At 52.4% G+C, this 21,275-nt stretch overlaps 1 protein-coding gene across 2 annotated transcripts; it reads left to right on the top strand.

Moving 5' to 3' along the window:
* The first annotated feature begins 11,831 nt into the window (after window positions 1–11,831).
* On the top strand, window positions 11,832–19,534 carry LOC122914572 (aldehyde dehydrogenase family 3 member B2-like). Of its 2 annotated transcripts, XM_044261205.1 has the most exons (10): window positions 11,832–12,022; window positions 12,267–12,429; window positions 12,770–12,880; window positions 13,087–13,207; window positions 13,360–13,445; window positions 13,556–13,637; window positions 13,887–14,273; window positions 14,659–14,825; window positions 15,290–15,389; window positions 15,693–16,069. In XM_044261205.1, exons 2-10 carry the CDS (start codon window positions 12,268–12,270, stop codon window positions 15,875–15,877), a joined length of 1,401 nt encoding a protein of 466 aa, XP_044117140.1. In that variant the 5' UTR covers window positions 11,832–12,022; window position 12,267; the 3' UTR covers window positions 15,878–16,069. The 2 variants fall into 2 exon arrangements, 1 of the variants encoding a protein (XP_044117140.1); XR_006385799.1 differs by lacking the exons at window positions 11,832–12,022; window positions 12,267–12,429; window positions 12,770–12,880; window positions 13,087–13,207; window positions 13,360–13,445 and adding an exon at window positions 19,511–19,534 and having other exon boundaries at window positions 13,563–13,637; window positions 15,693–15,939.
* The last annotated feature ends 1,741 nt before the right edge of the window (window positions 19,535–21,275 follow it).

Here is a 21,275-nt window from a genome sequence, read left to right as displayed (position 1 = left end):
GTCTTTTTCCTGCAGGACATTCCGAAGTGAATCAGCATATAGCAGCAAAGAGAGAACGTCAATCCCAAAGAAACATCTTGACCTTGTGGATCGCTGGTGGGCCATCTGCCGTGGAAAGGCCAGGCTCTGCAGGTCAGCACATGGTGCTCACACACAGTGGCCACCCCAGGGATCAACCACCCTTTCAGGGGATCACTTGGGAAAGGTGGGGGCAGCGGCTGGCTGAGACACAGGACTGTTAGCCTTCTTCTCGCAGAAGAATGGCCTGGCCCTGCTGGGGGGCAGTCCGGGGTCAGGATCCTCAGGCAGCCGGATGTAGGGCAGAGGCTTGGGAAAATCTAGAGGAACTAACAGACTGTGCTTCGTCACCGCCTGGAGCACAGACACGCCCCCCCCATCTACGGAGGCTGCCCAAGCCCTCCACCTGTGGCGTGAACCTAGTTGGTAAGCAGAGAGATCTATCGCCCGTGGTCATGCTCCAGCCACCCTGTTCACAGAACCAAGGGTTTCACTTGGGTGCCTGGCACCCCCTGCTGTATGCCAGGCCATGACCTGCCCCCCGCCCAGGGACTTACGGATTTGGGGATAAATGACATATAGGCACCGATGGACATGAAGTAATATCCATCACTCACCTAATAAACAGCAAAAGGTTTCCCCAAGGAGAAGGCTCAAACTGAATCTAATAAGAGCTTCAGGCTTTCATTGTACTGTGGGGGGACACCTGGGACCGGCGGGGGGAAATGCCAGTATGCAGGCTCCGGTTTCCACGGTTGGCATTTGAAATTTGGTTTGAAACTTCTACCAGTGCCAAGGAATGAGGGCTGCACATGGGTCTTCTTATTAGGCTGCCCAGAGGGTGGGGGGAGGCAAGGGGAGGATGGGGGCTTGGAAACCATCTGTGGTCAAAACAACAAGCATGGAGTCTCTGTCCCCCTGTCACACACAGGATAGCTGCTGTAGGCATCCTGTTGCAGGAAGGGGACGGGGGGCACTGGGGGGACTGCTAATTCACAGCCATTTCAAAATCCAGGCTGACAACATCCAGCCCACCAGAGACCCTGAGCTGGAGGGCCAAGGTAGGCTGCAGCCAGATTCCCGACCCAGAGAAACTTCGATCCTAAATGATGGTTATTTTAAGGCACTGAGTGAGGGGCGGTTTGTTAAGCAGCAGATTTTGATACCCGGAAGTGGAGCGCTGCCATAGCAAACAGCTAAAAGCAATAGGACGGCTTTGGAATGGGCCGGTGGGTGGGGGCTGGAAAGGCTTTTGGATCATGTCAGAGAAAGATCTAAATTGCCTTGAACAGGCTGTTAGCCGAAATCTGGAGCTTGAGAACAGAGTCAGGGAAGGCTGGAAAAGGAAGTAAGAAACCCGTTATGGGTTGGTTAAATTTATTCTTCTGTATTTTACTGCTTTGGATGCTATTGCAAATGGAATTGTTTTCTTAATTTCCTTTTTGGATTGCTCGTTGCTGGTACATAGAAAAACAACTGGTTTTTGAGTGTTGACTTTGCAGTCCGCGATTTTGCTTCATTGGTTTATTAGCTCTAATAGTGGGAGTGTATATGTTTTTGGGATTCTTTCTTTCTTTTTTTAAAGATTTTATTTATTTATTTGACAGAGATCACAAGTAGGCAGAGAGGCAGGCAGAGACAGAGGAGGAAGCAAGCTCCTGTCAATCAGAGATCCTGATGCGGGGCTCAATTCCAACACCCTGGGATCATGACCTGAGCAGAGGGCAGAGACTTTAACCCATTGAGCCACCCAGGAGCCCCTCGGGATTCTTATATATAGAGTAATATCACCTGTATGAACTCTTACTTTGCTGTGATTTTTTAAAAGATTTTGTTTATTTATTTGAGAGAGAGCAAGAGAAGGAGAGAGCGCACAGAGGGAGAGGGAGAAGCAGACTCCCTGCTAAGCAGAGACCTACGCAGGGCTTGATCCCAGGACCCCCAGATCATGACCTGAGCGGAAATCAGCTGCTTAACCCACGGGGCCACCCAGATGCCCCAACTTCTTACTTTCTTATTTGAATGCCTTTTCTTTACTTTTCTCTTGCCTAGATACTCCAGCTAGACTTTCAGGAAGTTATTAAACAGCTGTGGTGAAAGCAGTCATCCTTGTCTTGTTCCTGACTGGGAAGGGAAAGTTCTGTCTTTCAACGCGGACTATGAAGTTAGCTGTGGGTTTTTCATAGATGCTTCTTAATCATGTTCAGAAAGTTCCTTTCAATTCCTAGTTTGCCAAGTGGTTTTGATTATGAAAGTGTGTTGAATTTATCAATTTTAAAAATACCTATGGATATGATAATGCTTTTTCTCTTTTATTTTACTAATGTGGCATATTATATTGATTGGTTCCTGATGTTGAATCACCCTTGCCTTCCTGGGATAAACTCCATTAAGTCATGGTGCACAATACTTTTAATGTTCCATGACTCATAATCCTTTATAATCAAGTCTTAAAAATGATATCTCATCACCTTTGCTCTATTTCATTCTTTAGGAGCAAGTTACTAGGTTCATTCCATACTCAAGGAGAGAGGGTTACACAAGGGCATAAATGCCCGGAGGCAGGGCCCATAGGAGCCATCTGATAAGCTGTCTATCACAATTACCTTCAGACTTTTACAATCTCTCAGAGTTTATACACATACATATGACACAGCAACAACAAAGAAATCTTTAAGGTTTATAGGTAGAGTTTTATTTACTAACTATTCAAGGAAGAGATAATTCCAAACTTATATGTATTTTCCAGAGGACAAAAAAGAGAAGATGCTCTTCAACTTACTTGATAAAGCTAGTCCATCCTAAACATTAGAAAAAGAAAGTAAAGCTAATTACATGCATGAACAGAGATGCAAAAATGCTTGATATTTTATTAGCAAACCTAATCCTGCAATATACAAAAAGCAAATTTCTTTTTTCTCTTCCTTTTTTTTTTTTTTTTTTTTAGAGCGAGCCCCTCATACATGTGCGCATGAGCTGGGGGTTTGGGGGGGATGTGGGGGGAGAGGGAAAGGGAGAGAGAGAATCCTAAGCAGGCTCCACACACAGCTTGGAGCCTGATGAGGGGCTCAATTTCATCATGTTGAAATCATAACCTGAGCCGAAATCAAGAGTCGGATGCTTAAATGACTGGGCCCCCCCGGGCCCCACCAAAGGCAAATTTCTTCTAATATAACTCATCATATTCATTGATTAAAGGAGAAAAGGCATATGACCATTTCAACAGATGACAAGAAAACACTTGGTGAAATTCAACATCCATTCATGATTTAAAATAAACAAAATAAACAAGATTTCTCATCAAGCTAGGTATAGAAAATTCTCCAAAGAAAGGCAAAGAAATCTGCCAGAAATGTGCAGCAAACATTATACTTAAAGGTGAATTACTCATAGTCCATTAAGGACAAGAACTCGACACTAATTCCCTCGCTTATTTGCTTTTATTCAACATTGTACCAGAGGTCCTAATGCACACATTCGAATGAGAAAAACCAATGCAATGTAAGAATTGAAAAGAAAGGAAAAAACCTGTCAATTTCTATAGATTTTATCTTCGTGTGCATGTAAACCTCACTATTGTTAGAACCAGTAATGAAAATAAGATTCATACAAAGACATAAATTGCATTCCCATACTCCTATACCTTTTGAGAAAGTATGTTTTTAGAGCAACAATAAAAACAAGCTACCTTGGTATTCATCTAGCTAAAGACGTGCTAGTGGAAAATTTTATAATATTGTATTGAAAGACAGTAATAAAGAGCTAAATCAGTGGAAAGATATACCATGTCAATGGATGGGAAGATGTCACATTCACCAAAAATGATCTATAAATTTAAACACCTCCCATCAAGACCCCAACAGAAGTTTTCATGGAATTTGGTATGCTGATACTCCCATGTTTATGGGAAACATATAGGCCAAGAACAAGCCAAGATAATTCGGAAGAAAAACAAGGTAGGGAAACTTGTCTTACTAGATTTCAAGATTTTTATTAAACAACAGTCTTTAAGACAGTATAGTACTGGTATTGGGATAGAGAAATAAATAAGGCAATGAAATAGAGTACACAACCCAGAAACAGACTTACTACAAATGATTTATCATCCAACCAGTTGCTAGAACAATGTGTTATATTTACGGGGGAAAAAAGTTAAATTAGATCTCTGCTTCACACAATTCACAAAAATAAATAAATTCTAGCAGAACTTAATGTGGAAACCTGACTTTGGGGGGAAAAAAGACACACACACACACACACTGCACACACACACAAACCCAACTTTTAAAATGAACTTAGGGTAGAGAAAAATTTCTTAAAAAGATGTATAAAGCACAAATCTTAAAGTCAAAACAAATTGAACTATACTGTCAATGTCCTCTAGCCAAAGCTCAGTAAGAACACATTCCTCTTTGAACAAATTGGATTTATTGCTTTTGAGACCATGGAGAACTGTAAGGTGTCTCAATAAGGGGGTGCTGGAAAAGACTTAATGGGTTTGTGTTTGCATCGAGCAACTGGAGGGAGGTTTGAGGAAGCTGGGCTTTGCTCTGGATCAGAGGCTGTTAGAGCAGGGATCTCTCTGTGACTTGAGTATCTGAACCTATTTATCTATACAGAGTGCAGATGAGCAGGAAGGTAAAGCTACAATTGACCCACAGGCATCGTCATGCATATCATGACCAGGATGGGGGAATGTGTGGCTACTGTTGTGGTTTGGACAGTGTTCATGCCTGTTAGCATTCAGTCATGTTTTATGGAATGGTCTTGTTTTTGTCTCCATCCATCAAAGCTGCAGAATGTCTTTGATTCTGTTATTCTGTGGACTTGTTCCTGTTCAACAGGAGAGAGCAAGTCCTGGCCGGTCATGCCATCCCAGCTCTCAGATGTCAGGGCTTGGTCCTGTCTTCTTTAAGACTAAGTTAAAATCTAACCCACAACGGGTACCATAAACAGAGTGGGACAAGCTGCCAGCTGAGAGAAGATACTCTCAAGATATCTCCTTGGCTTCCAGCCCAGCATGTGAGGTGCTGAGAAGTCATCAGTACCTCTTTTTTTTTTTTTTTAAAGATTTTATTTATTTATTTGACAGAGAGATCACAAGTAGGCAGAGAGGCAGACAGAGAGAGAGGGGGAAGCAGGCTCCCCGCTGAGCAGAGAGCCCGATGTGGGGCTCGATCCCAGGACCCTGGGATCATGACCCAAGCAGAAGGCAGAGGCTTTAACCCACTGAGCCACCCAGGTGCCCCTCATCAGTACCTCTTAACCACAAGTACAAAACTGAACCAACTGAGGCATCAACACAGTCAGAGAAGTGAAATCCCAGGGCAAACTGCTCTCCCCAGAATTGGAGAGACAAGCAAGTGGATACAGAGAAATACAAGTTTGGAGAGCAGAAACACACCCATGAAAAGAAACTTCTAGGGGACCCAGTGCCAGCACAGGAAATCCTGAAATGCGAACAGAGAATTTCTGAAGGCTCAGTGTGGATAACTCTGAGAGTTAAAAAAGCAGGGGCCCCCAGTCATGGGGGACCCCTCCATGCAAATTTCATGAGTTTTACCTCCAGGAGTTCTACCTGATCCTTACAGTGAGTATTGGAGAAAAATTCCTTCATTCTTCCAGCAGCGGGAGGGAAAAGGAACTATTTTGAAACATGCCAGAGCTTTCTGTTCCTAACAAGGCCTGCCCTCAGCAGAAACCATTTTACCAGAGCCTAACCTCTCGGGTTTTGTGAGAGCCTACCCCATTTGGAGAAAGGGAAATGTGCAAGCCCAGGCCCCTCTAACCATCCTGTCCCATCTAGGGAGAGAAAAAGTGGAGATGCACTCAAGTTCAGTCGAGGGGCACGGGCTCACCAAGAGACTGAGACGTAACCACGGGACTGCACCACGGCCTCCCCTCCCCGACACTTCCCCACTTTCAACACAGTTCCTTCTACCCAGTGCATCACGTCCCCCTGTCAAAAAAAAAAAAAAAAAAAAAAAAGGATTACAAAGCATACTAAAGGGAAAAAACAGTCTGAAGAGACCAAACAAGCATCAGAACCAGAGTTAGTTGGAATTATCAGACAGGAATTTTAAAAAGCTAGGACTAACATGCTGAGAGCTTTAACGGAAAGGCAGACAACATGCAATAACAGGTGAATGAAGTAAGCAGAGACAGAAACTTTAACAAAGAATCAAAATGAAATGCAAGAGGTAAAAAATACTGTAACAAAGGATGCCTTAGAGGGGCTCATTAGAAGCCTAGACATGGCTGAGGAAAAAATCTCTGAGTTTGAAGATATGACACAAAAAACCCAAAATAGAAAAGCACAGAGAAAAAAGATTGGGGGAAAACATAGAACAGAATATCCAAGAACTGTGGGACAATAACAAAAAGCATAACACATGTGTTATAAGGAAACTGGAAGGAAAAGAGAAAAGGAACAGAAGTGATATTTGAAGAAGTGATGACTGAGAATTTCCCCAAATTAACATCAGACTCCAAACCACAGATTCAGGCATCTCAGAACACACCAAATAGGATAAACACATAAAAAGCTACATCTAGGCATATTACATTCAAACTATAGAAAATCAAAGAGAAAGAAAAAATCTTGGAAGGAACAGGTTGGGGGGTGGATACCTTATCTATACTTGATCTATAGAGGAACAAAAGTAAGAATTATATCTGAACTCTCAGAAACCATTTGAGCAGGAAAAAGTTCAAGTGAAATAGTTGGTATTTACCCAAAGGAGTTGAAAACGTATGTCCACACAAAAACCTGCACATGGATGTGTACAACAGCTTTATTCACACTTTCCTTAACTTGAAAGCAGCCAAGATGTCCTTCCAAAGGTGAATGGATAAATAAACTGTGGTCCATCCAGACAATGCAATATTATTCAGGGCCAAAAAGAAATGAGCTATCAAACTACGAAAAGACATGGAAGAAACTTAAATACATATGATTAAGTGAAAGATTCCAATCTGAAAGTCTGCATGCTGTCCGGTTCCAGCTACGTGGAATTCCAGAAAAGGAAAAACTATAGAAACAATTAAAAAAATATATAGTGATTGTCAGGGGTTCGGAGTGAAGGCGTGGAGCACAGAGGAGTTGAGGGCAATGAAGTTATCCTTTATGATATTACAATGGTGGATACATGTTATTATGCATTTGCCGGAACCCAGAGAATGTCTAACACCAAGTGGGAACCCCAGTGTAACTGTGGAATCTGGGGGATGATGACGGGTCAGGGTGGATTCGCTGATTTTAACACCTGTGTCACTCTGGTGAGGGATGTGGAGGGTGTGTGGGGGGTAAAGGGGGTAGAACGGAAGTATGTGTATTTTTCACTCAATTTTGCTGTGGACCTAAACTGTTCTAGAAAATAAAGTTTATTCATTACAAAAAGAATAGATATACAGCAAAAGGTTACTGTTGTGAATATACAGAATTCCTACAAACTAAGGGCACCCAGGTGAATTAGTGGGTTAAACCTCTGCCTTCGACTCAGGTCATGATCTCAGGGTCCTGGGATCGAGCCCTGCATCAGGCTCTCTGCTCAGCAGGAAGTCTGCTTCCCCCCCCTCTCTCTACCTTCCTTTCTGCCTATTTGTGCTCTCTCTCTCTCTCCCTATCAAATAAATAAATAAAATCTCTTAAAAAATGTTTTAAAAAGAGTTCCTACAAACCAATAAGACAAAAGAAAAATAACACAGTAGAAAACCATGCAAAAGAACCCCACAAACAAAAAACTGATAAGAAGCCCAAAGAGCCCATAAGCAAATGAGACTATGCTCAATTTCAGCAGTAACTCATAAAATATAAATTACAACAATTGTAAGATACTGTTACGTACCCATTGTGTCTGTTTCCTAGGACCTAGGTAACAAATTACACAAACTTTGTGGCTTAGAAACCAAATATTTAATTCTCTCACAGTTCTGGAGATCAGAAGCCTGAAATCCAGGTACAACAAGACCACACTCTCTCCAGCGTCTCTAGGGGACAGTCCTGCCTTACCTCTTCCAACTTCTGGGGGCTGGGGCAGTGAGCCTCCTTAGCTCACAGCCATCTCTGCCTCATCTTCCTGTGGCCGCCTCCTCTTCTATCTCAAATCTCTTTCTCTGATGAAAACACTCGGCATAGGATTTAGGGCTCCTGTGGCTAATCCAGGATGATCTTACAAGGTCACATTCACAGATGCCCAGGGTTAGAGCATAGACATACCTTTGTGGGGGTCAACTGACTACACTCATTGGCCAAAAGCAAAAGTCTGAAAATACCAAGTGTTAGAGAGGATATGGGACAAGGGGAGCTTTCATAAAATGTTAGGGAAATTTTTCCATTAGTCATTCTCTTTGGAGCCAATATCCTCCAAAGGTCGTGTGTAGCAATACCTAGGAAAGTTGAAGATGAAAATACCACCTACACGTCGTAATCCCAGATAAGCACCCAAGAGAAATATTGAGACACATATCTGATGATAAAAATGCCAATGTTTGTAATCGGCAAAAAGGGCGCACTCTGTAAAGTCCACCATATGATTTTAGAGGGGCAACACTCAGTCCATAGGAGTCTGTCAGATCTCAATGGAAGGTCATGGCCAAACCTCCCAGGCTTCAACCAGAGGCACTGTTCTGTCCTCAGATTTGTCACATCTGTCTTCCTCCTTCCCCTACTACCTCCTTCCCCTGGCTGGTTGTTACATCATGGAAAACAGAGAAATCCCCAGAGGAAATCAGTCCCTCGTTCTCTGCCCCCAACTCTGCCAGCCCTCACCCCACATGCCCTGCCCTTCTACCTTCCCCCGACAAGGGCTCCCCATCTGGTTCAACCCCATAAACACCCGTAGGTATTCCTAGATCTCCCCACCCTGAACCCATCCCACCCCAGCCACGACCCGTTCTTGGCTTCCCTGTAGCAACTCCTGGAAAGAATCCCCGAGGGGCTTCTGGGTGGCTCGAACAGTTAAGCGTCTGCCTTCCAGTGACTGTACGTACCCACTCCGAGGTGCTCCTGGTCTGTCCCCCGCCTTCCCCTGCTCTGTCTCACTGACACGCAGCCGGGCTGGGCTTCCTCTTGTCCTCAGATGCTTTCGCTTGTATCCCGTCTGCCCGGGATGGGTGGCTCTTCCCTCCCGCTGCAGGTGGCGGAGAAGGACTCGGCCTGGGAACCGTGGGAGGAAGCACGGCCCTGATCTGGGACTTCTGGCCTCCAGAGCCGTGAGACAATGCATTTCTTTTGTCCTCAGCGACGACGTTTGCCACCATTTGTTACAGCAGCCACAGGACACTGGGCAAATGGTACCGTGGTCTTATTTTCTGTTTTGCCAATCCCTGTGGCTGTTGAGCTATTTGGGTGGCTCACTTCTGTTCCGTTTCATTTCGTTTTGTTTTAACAGCTTCATTAAGGTACACGTCAGCCACCGGGAGTGTGTATCACCCAATGGTGGGGCGCAGGAGGCCCCTTCAGGTGTTACCCCCCCCCTGCTCTTAGATGGGCCCCGCCAGCCCTGAGGCTCCCTTCCTGGTGTCCTAACCCCACAGCCGTCTCCAGCCCGGGCCCAGACTCATGTCTGGGGGCTGTGGTTGGCTGCGGTTCCTGCTAGGCTGACTCCGGTCTGGGGCAAGGATGACGTCGGAGTGCCTGGGGGGTTCTGGTGGCTTCTCCCACGCTCTGCCCAGAGCCACTCCTCACAGCCCTCCGCAGCCGGTGGTCTCGGTCGAATTGGACCACACTCAGGGCTGGTCAAGGACGGGGTCGGACAACCGGTGAGGAAGGGGACAGAACCCGCACCGTGTTCCTGATTCCCAGAACTCGCTGTGCGCTCGGGAAAGAGCTGAGGCCGTGTCGGTAGCCAACATTTAGGAGAGCTGACTGCGCCAACAGCTGTGACCTGCCTTATCTATTCTGGTTATCTTCCTGCGCGATCCTCTCAAGGACCCTGTCACTCACTGTTGTCACCTAGAGAGGCTCAGGGAGGTTAAGTAACTTGCCCAGGGTCCTGCCAGGTGCCCCGCCCATCCAGGCTTCCTGTAGCTGTCACGGCCCCTTCCTCTGCCCCAAGGACGCCCATTGGACTTGTTAAAAGAGGGGAGATAAATGACCCCTGTGGCATGGGGACGGAGAGTCGGTGCGGGGACCTGGGTGGGCCATAAAACGCTGCTGGCTGAGGGCTTCCTGGAGGAGGTAGCATTTGCTGCCAGGGCTCCACTGATATTTTATCCTGTAATCCTCTGGGGGATTTTTCTCCTCAGATAACTTCCTGCCAGCCCCTGTCAGCACCCCCAGAACAGTCTGGAATTGCCAGGCCTGTCCTCAGGAACACCTGGGGATGATTTTAGAGCCATGAAGTAGGAGGCAGCTTCTGCTTCCCCAGGGCCACTGCCCTGTCAGGCATGGGCATGGGCGTCTGGTAGGAGCTGGGTTGGGGTGTGGGGGACACTGGCAGTCAGCAGGGGCAGGGGTGAGACCGGGGATAGGAGCAGAGTCAGTGCCTCTGGACGCAGAATGTCAGGCAAAGAAGGCAAAGGTGTGAGGAACCCAGGGTCTGAGCCCACACTGGGGTGTGTGGGGCCCGGGAGTCTCCGGAGTGAAACATGGGGCCACAAGGCCAGGGACCGGGGCCGGGAGCTGGCTCTGCTCAGGGAAGTAGGCACTGTCCTACTCTGGCTGTGCCTGGATTTCAGATTCCTGGGCTTCAGCGCCCTCAGAGGAGCCCTCCCCCTGGGCCTGGTGGGGGTGGGTGGGAGCGGACAAATCCCATCCTCCTCAATGAGCTCCTAGACTGGGAGAGGAGGCAGCATGTGGGCAGACTGGGACCAACCAGGTGTCACCAAGCCTGTGACAGGGACGGCTGGGGAGTTGGGAGAGGAAAGGGGAAGCCGCTTGGGAGGTGAAGCCAGAGCTGAGTCTTTGGTTTATGGTTGTACAAGTGACACTTACCGTCTATTTCTGCTCCTGAAAGCACTGCCTTCTCACTGTGGAACCTCTGGAAGCCACAGAAAGATGCTCAGAGTCAATCACAGAAGGGCGGGGGCTCAGCGCTGGTGGGGCGAGGGGCTGTGGGCCACACAGACTGGGACCGAAGCCACCATACAGCAGGTGTGAGGAGGGGAAATCAGGTCCCCCCGGCCCCCAGTACCTTGGAGGGGTCATAATCAGACCAGCTGTCTTTCCTGTGTAGTCTGTGCTCCGTGGTGGGCCCCCCACCCACGGACATAGCCCCAGCTCCCTGTGTGAAGGCACTGCCTAGCTGTATCTCGTTTCTCATAACCTGACCACATGCCAGTCCCTCTGCCCAGAACCCCGGCCCTCCCAGAGCCTGCTCCTGCCCCTCTTCCTCCCGCTGCATCTGGAACCCGCCGGTGGGGCCTCTCACTGGCCTCAAACAGCCTGTGGCCCACCGATCCCTGTTTGTGAACTGTTTTCAGTGTCATTGTTCCTCCACGTTTAGACTATGAGGTCCGCGAGGACTGGCCAAGTCGGCTGTGTCACCTACACAGCCCAGACCCAGCCAAAGCCTGCCCTGGTAAACATCCAGGTCAGTAAGCCCCCAGTCCTTGCCCTCCAGGGGAGCAAGCAAGAAGGTGTCTTGGATGAGAAGCAGGAACCAGCAGGCCAGCTCCAACCCCTCCGGGCATGCCCCCACCCAGCTTGGTTTCCCCATTTATTGGGCAAGAGTGGGGCCGGGCCTGGGGATCTGGCCATGGACGTCTGAGGTTGTCACCAGACACTCCCAAGTGTGCACAGTGAGGACACACCTCACCTGGGAAAGGTAAGACTGAGCTGCGGCCAGGGACTGGGGAGGGACATTGGGACACCTGGGTGCCATAACTCAGCTCAGACTCTTCCACTCTGGGCCTTAATTCAGGGCCGAGTCCTTTGGCCCTAGAGAGGTTCTAGGGAGCCACTGACAAAGTCAGAGCCGGGCTGATAGGCGCGGGAGCTGTTTGAAGCCCAAGCAGAGAGCTGGGTGAGGAGGTGATGCTGGCAATCCAGGCAGAGCTTCAGGTCCGAGCTCCGGGGGCTCCAGGTCAACCCTGCCAGCGGCCCACTCAGGCCTCGCTCCTCCAGCAAGTTCTCAGAAGGAAATGGTGGGACAAATGTGTTGGAAGGGTACGGGGGCAGCCCGGCCCTCTGGGGTTATGCAGGTCCCTGTAGGAGTGTCCGTGAGCCCATAGAGGTACAGCCAGGGGCATAGGGAGGATGCCCGAGAAGGTGGGGAGCCCTGGCCCACGCTGCCCCCTCCCTGCAGGATGGACCCCTACGCGGACACCCTGCGGCGGCTGCGGGAGGCCTTCAGCACAGGGCGGACGAGGCCTGCTGAGTTCAGGGCGGCGCAGCTCATGGGCCTCCGCTGCTTCCTGCAGGAAAACAAGCAGCTTCTGCAGGAGGCGTTGGCACAGGACCTGCACAAGGTGGGCGGGGGTGTGGGGGGGTACTGGTTGTGCCCCCGGTGCTTTCCTGTTTATTTCACATTTTCCCAGCAAACAATGTGTGACAGCGTTAAGTCATCCAAACCCGTGAACCACGGCTCCCATGTTACTGAGGGGGAAACTGAGGTGCATGGGGGTTAAGGCATTGGAGCTCGGGCCACCTGCCCTGGGGCCCCGTGATCGTCACCCCTCGCTGTGCTCACCGTGTGGCCTCTGGGGGCTCTCTCCATGACCTCAGGGTTGGAACTCTTGGGGATCCCAAGCACTAGGTCCCTTCCCTGCCCGGCCCCAGACCTGACCCTGAATTCTCTCTCCACTGCAGTCAGTCTTTGAGGCAGAAGTATCCGAGCTCATCATATGCCAGAACGAGGTCGACCTGGCGCTCCAGAAGCTACACACCTGGATGAAGGATGAGTACGTGGCCAAGAACCTGGTGAGCCGCTGCCCGCAGCGGGTGGGGCTGGGGGTTGGGGGGCAGGGCCCCAGCCCAGGCCTCTTCACCACCCAACAGCCCCGCCCCCAGTCTCTAACTTCCTCTGTCTCCTCCTGAGGACTCCACTCCACATGCCCCTCAAAGACTCTGGGGGGCGGCTTTGGGGTGATCCACGGTCGCGCCTTACTACGTGTCCTGAACCAAAGGTCTTGTCGCTGGACTCAGCCTTCATCAGGAAGGAACCCTTGGGCCTGGTGCTCATCATCGCCCCCTGGAACTACCCGGTGCACCTGATCCTGGTGCCGCTAGTGGGCGCCCTCGCTGCAGGTGGGGAGGCCGCCCAGAAGCCCTTCCCAAAGGAGGCCCCCAGAATTCCATTTATGTGGTACCCCGGGCCTCTGGCCTGTTCTTTGCATCTCTGCCCTGGGTTGGTGTGGGGCACTGGCCTTTCCCCACGACGGCCCCATCTGTCCCTGAAGGGAACTGTGTGGTGCTGAAGCCATCAGAATTAAGTAAGGGCACAGAGAAGGTCCTGGCTGAGGTCCTGCCTCGATACCTGGACCAGGTGAGGATGGCCCCACCCCATCAGCCCCCAGGGTCGCACACCCCTATCCCTGTCAGCTCCTGAGGGCCAGCTGTCCCCAGAGCCTTGAACCACCTGCCCTGCCTTGGCAGAGCTGCTTTGCCGTGGTGCTGGGAGGGCCCCAGGAGACGGGGCAGCTGCTGGAGCACAAGTTCGACCACATCTTCTTCACGGGTGAGAGTGGCCTCAACCAGAGTCCTGGTTGGGGTGGGGGTGGGGAGAGAAGGCTGTGGAAGGATGAGGTGGTGGCCAGCAGCGGCCAGCATCCCAGATGGCAATCAGCCCTGGCCTTAGAGGGTGGAACGCTGGGGCAGCAGGGCCTGGGGCAGATCCCAGCAGACAAGGTACAATGGGCCATTGGTGCCTGGACCATCTAACCAAGGCCGGTTGAGCATGGGGGGCGGTCAACTCCCATATCCCCAGGGAGCCCCCGTGTGGGCAGGATCGTCATGGCTGCCGCCGCCAAGCACCTGACGCCCGTCACGCTGGAGCTGGGGGGCAAGAACCCCTGCTACGTGGACGACGACTGCGACCCCCAGACCGTGGCCAACCGCGTGGCCTTTTTCCGCTACTTCAACAGCGGCCAGACCTGCGTGGCCCCCGACTACGTGCTGTGCAGCCCCGACACGCAGGAGCGGCTGCTGCCCGCCCTGCAGAGCGCCATCACCCGCTTCTACGGCGACGACCCCCAGAGCTGCCCGAGCCTGGGCCGCATCATCAGCGACAAGCACTTCCAGCGGCTCCGGGGCCTGCTGGGCTGCGGCCGCGTGGCCATCGGCGGCCAGAGCGACGAGAGCGAGCGCTACATCGGTGAGCGCGTCCTGTCGCCGCGCGGTCGCCGGGCGGAGGCCCTCCCAGGACGCGGGTCGCGCGTGGGCCTCGAGCCTGGGTCGCGAGTCCGGGCCCCGCCCTCGACACCCAGTAGCCCCGCCCCGACCCCTCGTCGCCCCGCCCCGACCCCCTCGTCGCCCCGCCCCGCCTCGAGGCTCCCAGGGCCTCGCCATCTAGCCCAGCCTGGACTCCTGCCTCCCCCACCTCTGCTCCACCGTGACCCCCGCCCGGGCTGGACAGCCCCTCGCCGTCCTTCCTGGGGGCCGCGGGGCCGCTCTCTTCCCCCGAAGGCCCCTGAGGCCCGCCGGTGGCCCACCCCCACCCCCGTCCCGCCCCAGCGCTGAGGGGTCCCTTGTGCCCGCAGCCCCCACGGTGCTGGTGGACGTGCAGGAGACGGAGCCGGTGATGCAGGAGGAGATCTTCGGCCCCATCCTGCCCATCATGAACGTGAGGAGCCTGGACGAGGCCATCGACTTCATCAACCGTCGGGAGAAGCCCCTGGCCCTGTATGCCTTCTCCAACAGCAACCAGGTGGGGTCTCAGGAAGGGTTGGGACAAGGGAGGGGCTGAAAAAGGTGCAGACAGGTGACCTTCCCCTTGATAGCCCATGGTGGGAGGGTTAGGGGCAACATCTCCCGGACAGAGGTTGCCTGCACAAGGACTCCTGGCAGAGAGGGCTTGAGCAAGGCCACATGTGTGGCTGGCCAGCTGTCTGCCCTGGCTGGGGCAGCTTCCACCAAGAGAAGAGATGCCTTTTTCCACCCAGAGAGCCCCGTCTTCCTAAACCAGGAACGGGCCAGCAGAGGCCCTGCAGGCTCTGAACGGGCCAGCAGAGGCCCTGCAGAGGAGAGGGGGCAGAGCAAAGCTCTCGGGGGAGACATCTCAGTACAAGATGGGACCATGGGACACTCTCTGCTCCCCGTGGAATGACGGGGGCCCCAACTCCTCTTTCCTGATGACAAACCCACCACTGGGCCTCTCCTGTCTACCCCCAGGTAGTGACCCAGATGCTGGATCGGACCAGCAGCGGCATTTTCGGAGGCAACCAAGGTTTCACTCACCTGTCTCTGCCGTCCCTGCCGCTGGGGGGCGTCGGTGAGCCCTGCCCTAGTCCGTTCCCAGGCCCCCACCCCTAACCCCACTCCCCACCCCGCCACGGGAAGACCGGGTTGGTACTCCCAACCTGGGAGGGCCCGGTTTTGCCTTCACTCTCTGTTCTACCTTGATCCAGGCCCTGGGCCTCTCAATGGCTCAGTTTCCCTATCTGCAAAATGGCTCTTGGAGTGGCTTGACTTGCCCTGAGCGCCGTTCCAGCTGTGGGCTCCGGCTTGGGGAGGGGGCTGCTGCTAAGGCTGGCTGGCCTGCCAGCCTCAGGCCCTCACCTCTGTGCCGGTGCAGGTAACAGTGGCATGGGAAGATACCATGGCAAATTCTCCTTCGACACCTTCTCCCACCACCGCGCCTGCCTGCTCTCCCCCTCGGGCCTGGAGAAGCTCTATGAATTCCTCTACCCGCCCTACACCGACCTCAGGCAGCAGCTGATAGGCTGGGCCTTGGGCTCCCACAGCTGCACCCTTCTGTGAGCTCCCCCTGGGCCACCTGCTACTGTCCTGCTACTGCCCAGGCGTCCAGTGGTCCCTGAAAGGTGGGGGTCCTGTCCTGGAGTGCAGAGATCCTGTTCTTAGGGTTTCGTCTCAACAGACCCCTGGCTGGGCAGGACCTCGGGGCCACAGGACCCGCCATTTTCAGGGCCAAGTCCTGTCTGAAACCCACTGACAGACTCACTGACCTGACCCTCTGCTTGGATATGTCTGTGTATTTACAGATATATGGATATCTGTAATATGGATATGTTTGTGTTTATAAAGGACACCTTTATATCAGATCTATAATTAGGTTCCCATATCTTCTTTTTTTAATAGCAAGGGAGGGGATGGGAAGCCATGGTGGGGAGGCAGCCCATGGGTTGGGGCTGCTGGGGAGGGGTCCTCAGGTCAGCCTTGGGCCAAAATCTGCTGCCACGGCCACCTCCAACTCCCCAACCTGGGCTGTTGCCAGGAGGACCCCCAAAATACAGAGCGATTTCTAACAGTTCCATTCACACCTGGTTTGGGGAGCTGGTTTGTGTGACCTGAAGTGATCCGATCTTGAGTCCAGATCTGACTAACGGCTGATGTCACCCTGATGTGTGTGTGTCCCTGACAAGGACTCCGACGCTCTGGGTGCTTGGAATCAATAGGAGAGAGTGCAAAGTTTGATGAGTCATGTCTGCTAGGGGCCCAGGATGGGGTCGTGCCCATTTCGGACGCGTCTGTCATCCTGCCTTGCACTCCCAGAAGGAGGTCGTGGTGGGCAGAATTTAAATCTAGCCACTTCCTCTGACATGTGGGGAAACTGAAATCTAGAGACAGGACAGGGTTGAACTGAGTTTATACAGGAAAGCAGAGCAAAGCTGAATGATGAGGGGGGTTTCTGAGAAATAGGGAGGTGGGGGGAATCAGCAGAACAAATCTAGTTCACTGCTCTTTCCCTAGTCCTCGCCCTGAGAGCCCATGCCCACCCTCCTCTGCTCTTACTCAAAGAAGGTACTTAACAGGGACTTGTTGAGAGTTATGAACACACGATATTCTCTCTGGGTAATGGCACAGGTGCTCCTTAGAAGACAGTCCTAAGGTCTAAGGCCATTTTATTTCAGAGGAGAGCTCTCCTCAGCAGAGACATGTCAAGGAAGGACAGGCTTTATTGGTTATCACAGGGCTTGCTGATTGAATTTGGTAGAGGTTTCCATGTGTGCTACAATGTCCTCTAAATCAATGAAGGGAACAGAGACAGAGGCCAAATGATCAGACTAGTGGAAAATAGAATGTGCCCACAGGCCCAGAGGAGAGGGAGGTTGGCAGCTTTAGAAATTTGACCTGGTTGTGCGTTCCGTACCTGCTGCTGGGGGAGGCAGCTCCGTCAGGTGTGGGGGAGGGACTGGGGGGTGGCTCTGTGAGACCAGGACCCCACCTTCTCCCCCCCACTTTTTTTTTAAGATTTTATTTCTTTGTTTGACAGACAGAGATCACAAGTAGGCAGAGAGGCAGGCAGAGAGGAAGGGGGAAGCAGGGAGCCTGCCGAGCAGAGAGCCCGATGTGGGACTCGATCCCAGAACCCTGGGATCATGACCTGAGCTGAAGGCAGAGGCTTTAACCCACTGAGCCACCCAGGAGCACCCCCCTTCTCCCCTTTCTCAGTGGCATGCATTCCGCCGGTCCGGCTTGCAGCAGGACAATGGGATCCAGATGGAAACTGAGTGTTCGCTCTCACCCAGGGTGTGAACTAACTCACCCATTGTAAATTCCGGTAGATAATGTCTCTTCCATGTGCGGTGGGGCGGGCTATTCTCAGCAGCAGGGCGTGTAGATCTTCAGTGAGAGTCGGGATATTGGGTGCCTCATTTCTATACCTTCACGATATTGGGTGCCTCATCAGGAGTCCCCAGTCTGGTGTATGGGGCGACAGGCCCTGCTCGTTGATTATTTAAGTGCATCAGAACCTGGGACGGTACTTGGGTTCACCCAGCCAAGGGGGTTTTCACCTGTTAATAATTTAATTTGCTGCTTTAAGGGGAGCCGCTGCCTCCCACTTTGGGCCGGAGGTACATCTGTCCACACCTTTGTCCAGGAGGCACTGGGCAGTCCCTCTGCCCCCCAGACACCCTGGGGACACAGTGTTTGCACGTGGGCTGATTAAGGCCAGGGCTGAGTGCCAGTCCCTGACCCTTTCTCTGCAAGCCTTGTGTTCCTATTTCCAGTCCTTTGCAGAAAAGCTCCCCCTGTGCCTTAGGGGTCCTGTGAATGAGTCATTACGAGGCGACGGGGTCAGGGTCCCAGGAGATCCTGCCCAGAACCCAAATACTCCTTGTCATCCTGATTATTAAGCATCACTGTTAACTTTTATTGAGGCATAACACTCAGTAAAGTGCATGAATCTTTAAAAAAAAAAATTGAGGGGCATCTGGGTGACTCAGTCTGTTGAGCCTCTGCCTTCGGCTCAGGTCATGATCCAGGGTCCTGGGATGGAGTCCTGAGCTGGGCTCCCTGCTCAGCGGGGAGCCTGCTTCTCCCTCTCCCTCTGCTGCTCCCTCCTACTTGTGTTCTCTCTCTCTCTGTCTGTAAAATAAGTACATAAATATTAAGAAGCTGCTAAGTCTTTAAAAAAATTTTTTTTAATTGAATTTGCTGCTTTAATATTCAACCCAGCTGCTTGCGGGTGAGGGGGGACAACACCTCCATCTGGCGTCACGCTTTATGGTCTGGCACACCATGACCTCTGACATGAGGCCCCCCATGACCGGCTAGTCGACAAGGCCGTCTGTACATGGTGATTACATCCCCTAGTTCCTTGGTCTGCACGATGGCGAGGGATGGCAGGGGCTAGGCCCTGCACGGTGGCATATGTAGAGGTTGGGATCTGCCGGGCTCAGTCAGCCGGCCGCTCCGTGGCGGGGAGCTCTGGTGGATGGCCCCGGATTTCTGGCAACTGTCTTGGGCGTTTAGAGCACCAGGTCACTGTAGGTCAAGGACAGCCAGGAACCCTGGACAGCATGCCGTGCTGCGGGGGCACTGTGGTGTCCACTCTCCCTGTGCCCCCGATCTGCCCAGCCGGCCCCCGAGTCCGGGACTAGGGCTCCCCTGCGAGCCGGTCTTGGCTTCCTGACTGTGAGCGCTTGCGCCTTACGCACCGAGTTAGAAAACCAGAGAGGGCGGCCTCAGGTTCCTGCAGGTGAAGCCAGATGCCTTTCCACATGTCCTGCCCCCGAAAAGCCTTATTCCTGAACTTCCTCCCCACGGCTTCCCAAGGTCAGAGCCTTGAGGTTAATCCCTTTTGAATAAGCCACTGTCCAAGGGTTAAAGGCCACTGCTCCTGAGTAATCACGGGCCTGATTGCTTTGTGCTCCTCCTGCTGGCTGCTGGCTGCTGGCGGAGGCTGCGTGGGAGGGAGCCTCTACCTGGAAGAACCAGGTGCCCTCTTCCAAAGCTGGGACCAAAACCCTCGGGGCATTGTCCCTTTCCGTTGGCTCTTACCTTCCAGATGCACAGACACATCTAACTCAAACCAAGCCCTGCTTGGGAGATGCCCAGAGCTATCATCTGCTTTCCCAGTAGTTTTGCCTTCTCAAGGTGGGCTTGCTGCTCCAACCCCCAGACCCACAGGTGCCTTTTCCTTACCAGGTGACATAAGGGACAGCGGCCCACAGTCCTGCCCCCGCCACACTGGCTGTGACCTCAGCCGCACCCTCACCAGCACCTTCCTCACCTGGAGCGTCCTCGCCGCGGGGCAGCCCTGCCTGGGACTGAAGTCCCCGCCTCAGACTGTCCCCTTCAGCCACCAGCAGGTCACACCCTCTGCCCGAGATACTCATTCTTCCCTCTCCAGCTCAGAAAAAACCAGACTGATGTCACCTTTCCAGGAAGCCCGTTCTGACCTCAGGCTGGTCAGGGCCTCCTGAGTTCCCCAGACCCAAGGTTCACCTCAACTCAGCCCCGCAGGTTGTGTTTGCCTGTCTCGCTCCCTAACTGCTGTTACACCTTCCTCTGGTAGATACTCGCTGAGCCCCACCTCTGAGCCGGCTTTGTCCTGCTCCGGTGAAAAAATGGGGAATAAGACCCAGGTGCTGCCCCCGACCTCAGGGGGGAGACAGAGGAAGAACCCGGCAACCACAACGCGAGAGGCTAAATGTAGGGGTGCGGGCAACGTGAAGCATCTAATGAATTATTAATGTAATACATTAATGGGATACATCTAATGTATGGCCACAGGTAGCCAAGGAAGGCTTCCTGGACGTGGAGCGGCCACCCCCCAATTCACCTGCTTGGAGGCGCAAACATGGGACCCTCTCTCTGTTCTCCAGTTAATTCCTAGAGCATCCCTCTGCACGTTAGGGAATCCAGCGAGGCCGTCTGCGGGCCTCCCCTTCCCGAATGTTGCAGGAGTCCTGCTTCTACCTCCGGCAGGGAGCTCTAGAAGGATGGGCAGCCCAGCCGCTGCTGCTCTGCCTGCCGCCACGTGGTGTCGCTGTCGACAAGGTGCGTGACCTCCATGGCCCTTGTGTCCTGCAGTGTCCACGCTGCAGGGCTGCCCACGCTGGGTGCCCAATCCTAGCCTCCTTAGTGACGGATCCCCATGACTCCCAACCGACCTTCAGAGGTGGGAGAGGCAGGCCTCAGAGGGGGCCACACGCTCTGGTGGCTCAGCCCTCCCCCACCCATCGCAGAGATCTGCCCCTGAGCCCAGGGAGCTGCCACAGCCCCCTCCTTCTAAGACGAGTCCTTGTGGCCCAGGGGGTCCTCTCCTGCCGACAGAACTCGGGTGGGGACCCCCTCCCCGAGATGACCAAGAGAGATGACCAAATGCCCTCCTTCCTCCATCAGCCCCGTCCATCCCGGCAGAAGGGACAGCGGGGTCTGGCTTCCCACCCCCAAGTGGGCTCCCTCCCATGGGAATGGCCCAGCCTGGGAGTGACCCAGCAAAAGGCAAAGATACACTGAAAAGACTTTAAGATTTCAAAAATTGTTTAAAGAACCAAAGTAACCAAAGAACTTGCTGGATTTATTTATTTATTATTATTTTTTTTTCTCTTCTTACAGCTTGTGATTTCCTCCACAATTTTTTCTTTTTTATTATTTATTTATTTATTTGAGAGAAAAAGCGAGAGACAGCATGAGTGGGAGGGGCAGAGGGAGCGGGAGAGAGAGAAACTCCAGCAGATCCCATGCTGAATGAGGAGCTCCAAGCGGGGCTCGATCTCACAGCCCTTCGATCGTGACCTGAGCAGAAAATCAAGAGTTGGTCACTCAACTGACTGCCCCGCCCTTGATTTCTCTCCTAATTAAAAAATTTGATAAACTTTTATATTATATTTACTGTGTGTCAGACACTGTTTTAAGGACTATTAACGGTTTAATTTAAACCTCAGGATGATAGGAGAAGATATTA

This window comes from Neovison vison, chromosome 7, assembly GCF_020171115.1.
Source record: "Neovison vison isolate M4711 chromosome 7, ASM_NN_V1, whole genome shotgun sequence".
Lineage (NCBI taxonomy): Eukaryota > Metazoa > Chordata > Mammalia > Carnivora > Mustelidae > Neogale > Neogale vison.
The sequence above is the reverse complement of the archived record's forward strand: the minus strand, read 5'-3'. Positions and strand labels throughout refer to the sequence as shown.

What these genes read in the sequence shown, in the direction of transcription:
- LOC122914572 (XM_044261205.1), top strand. Translation starts at nt 12,268, where the DNA reads ATGGACCCCTACGCGGACACCCTGCGGCGGCTGCGGGAGGCCTTCAGC. An exon ending in AGTGGGCGCCCTCGCTGCAG is followed by an intron (nt 13,208 to 13,359) that starts GTGGGGAGGCCG and finishes CTGTCCCTGAAG; the next exon opens with GGAACTGTGTGGTGCTGAAG. An exon ending in CGAGAGCGAGCGCTACATCG is followed by an intron (nt 14,274 to 14,658) that starts GTGAGCGCGTCC and finishes TTGTGCCCGCAG; the next exon opens with CCCCCACGGTGCTGGTGGAC.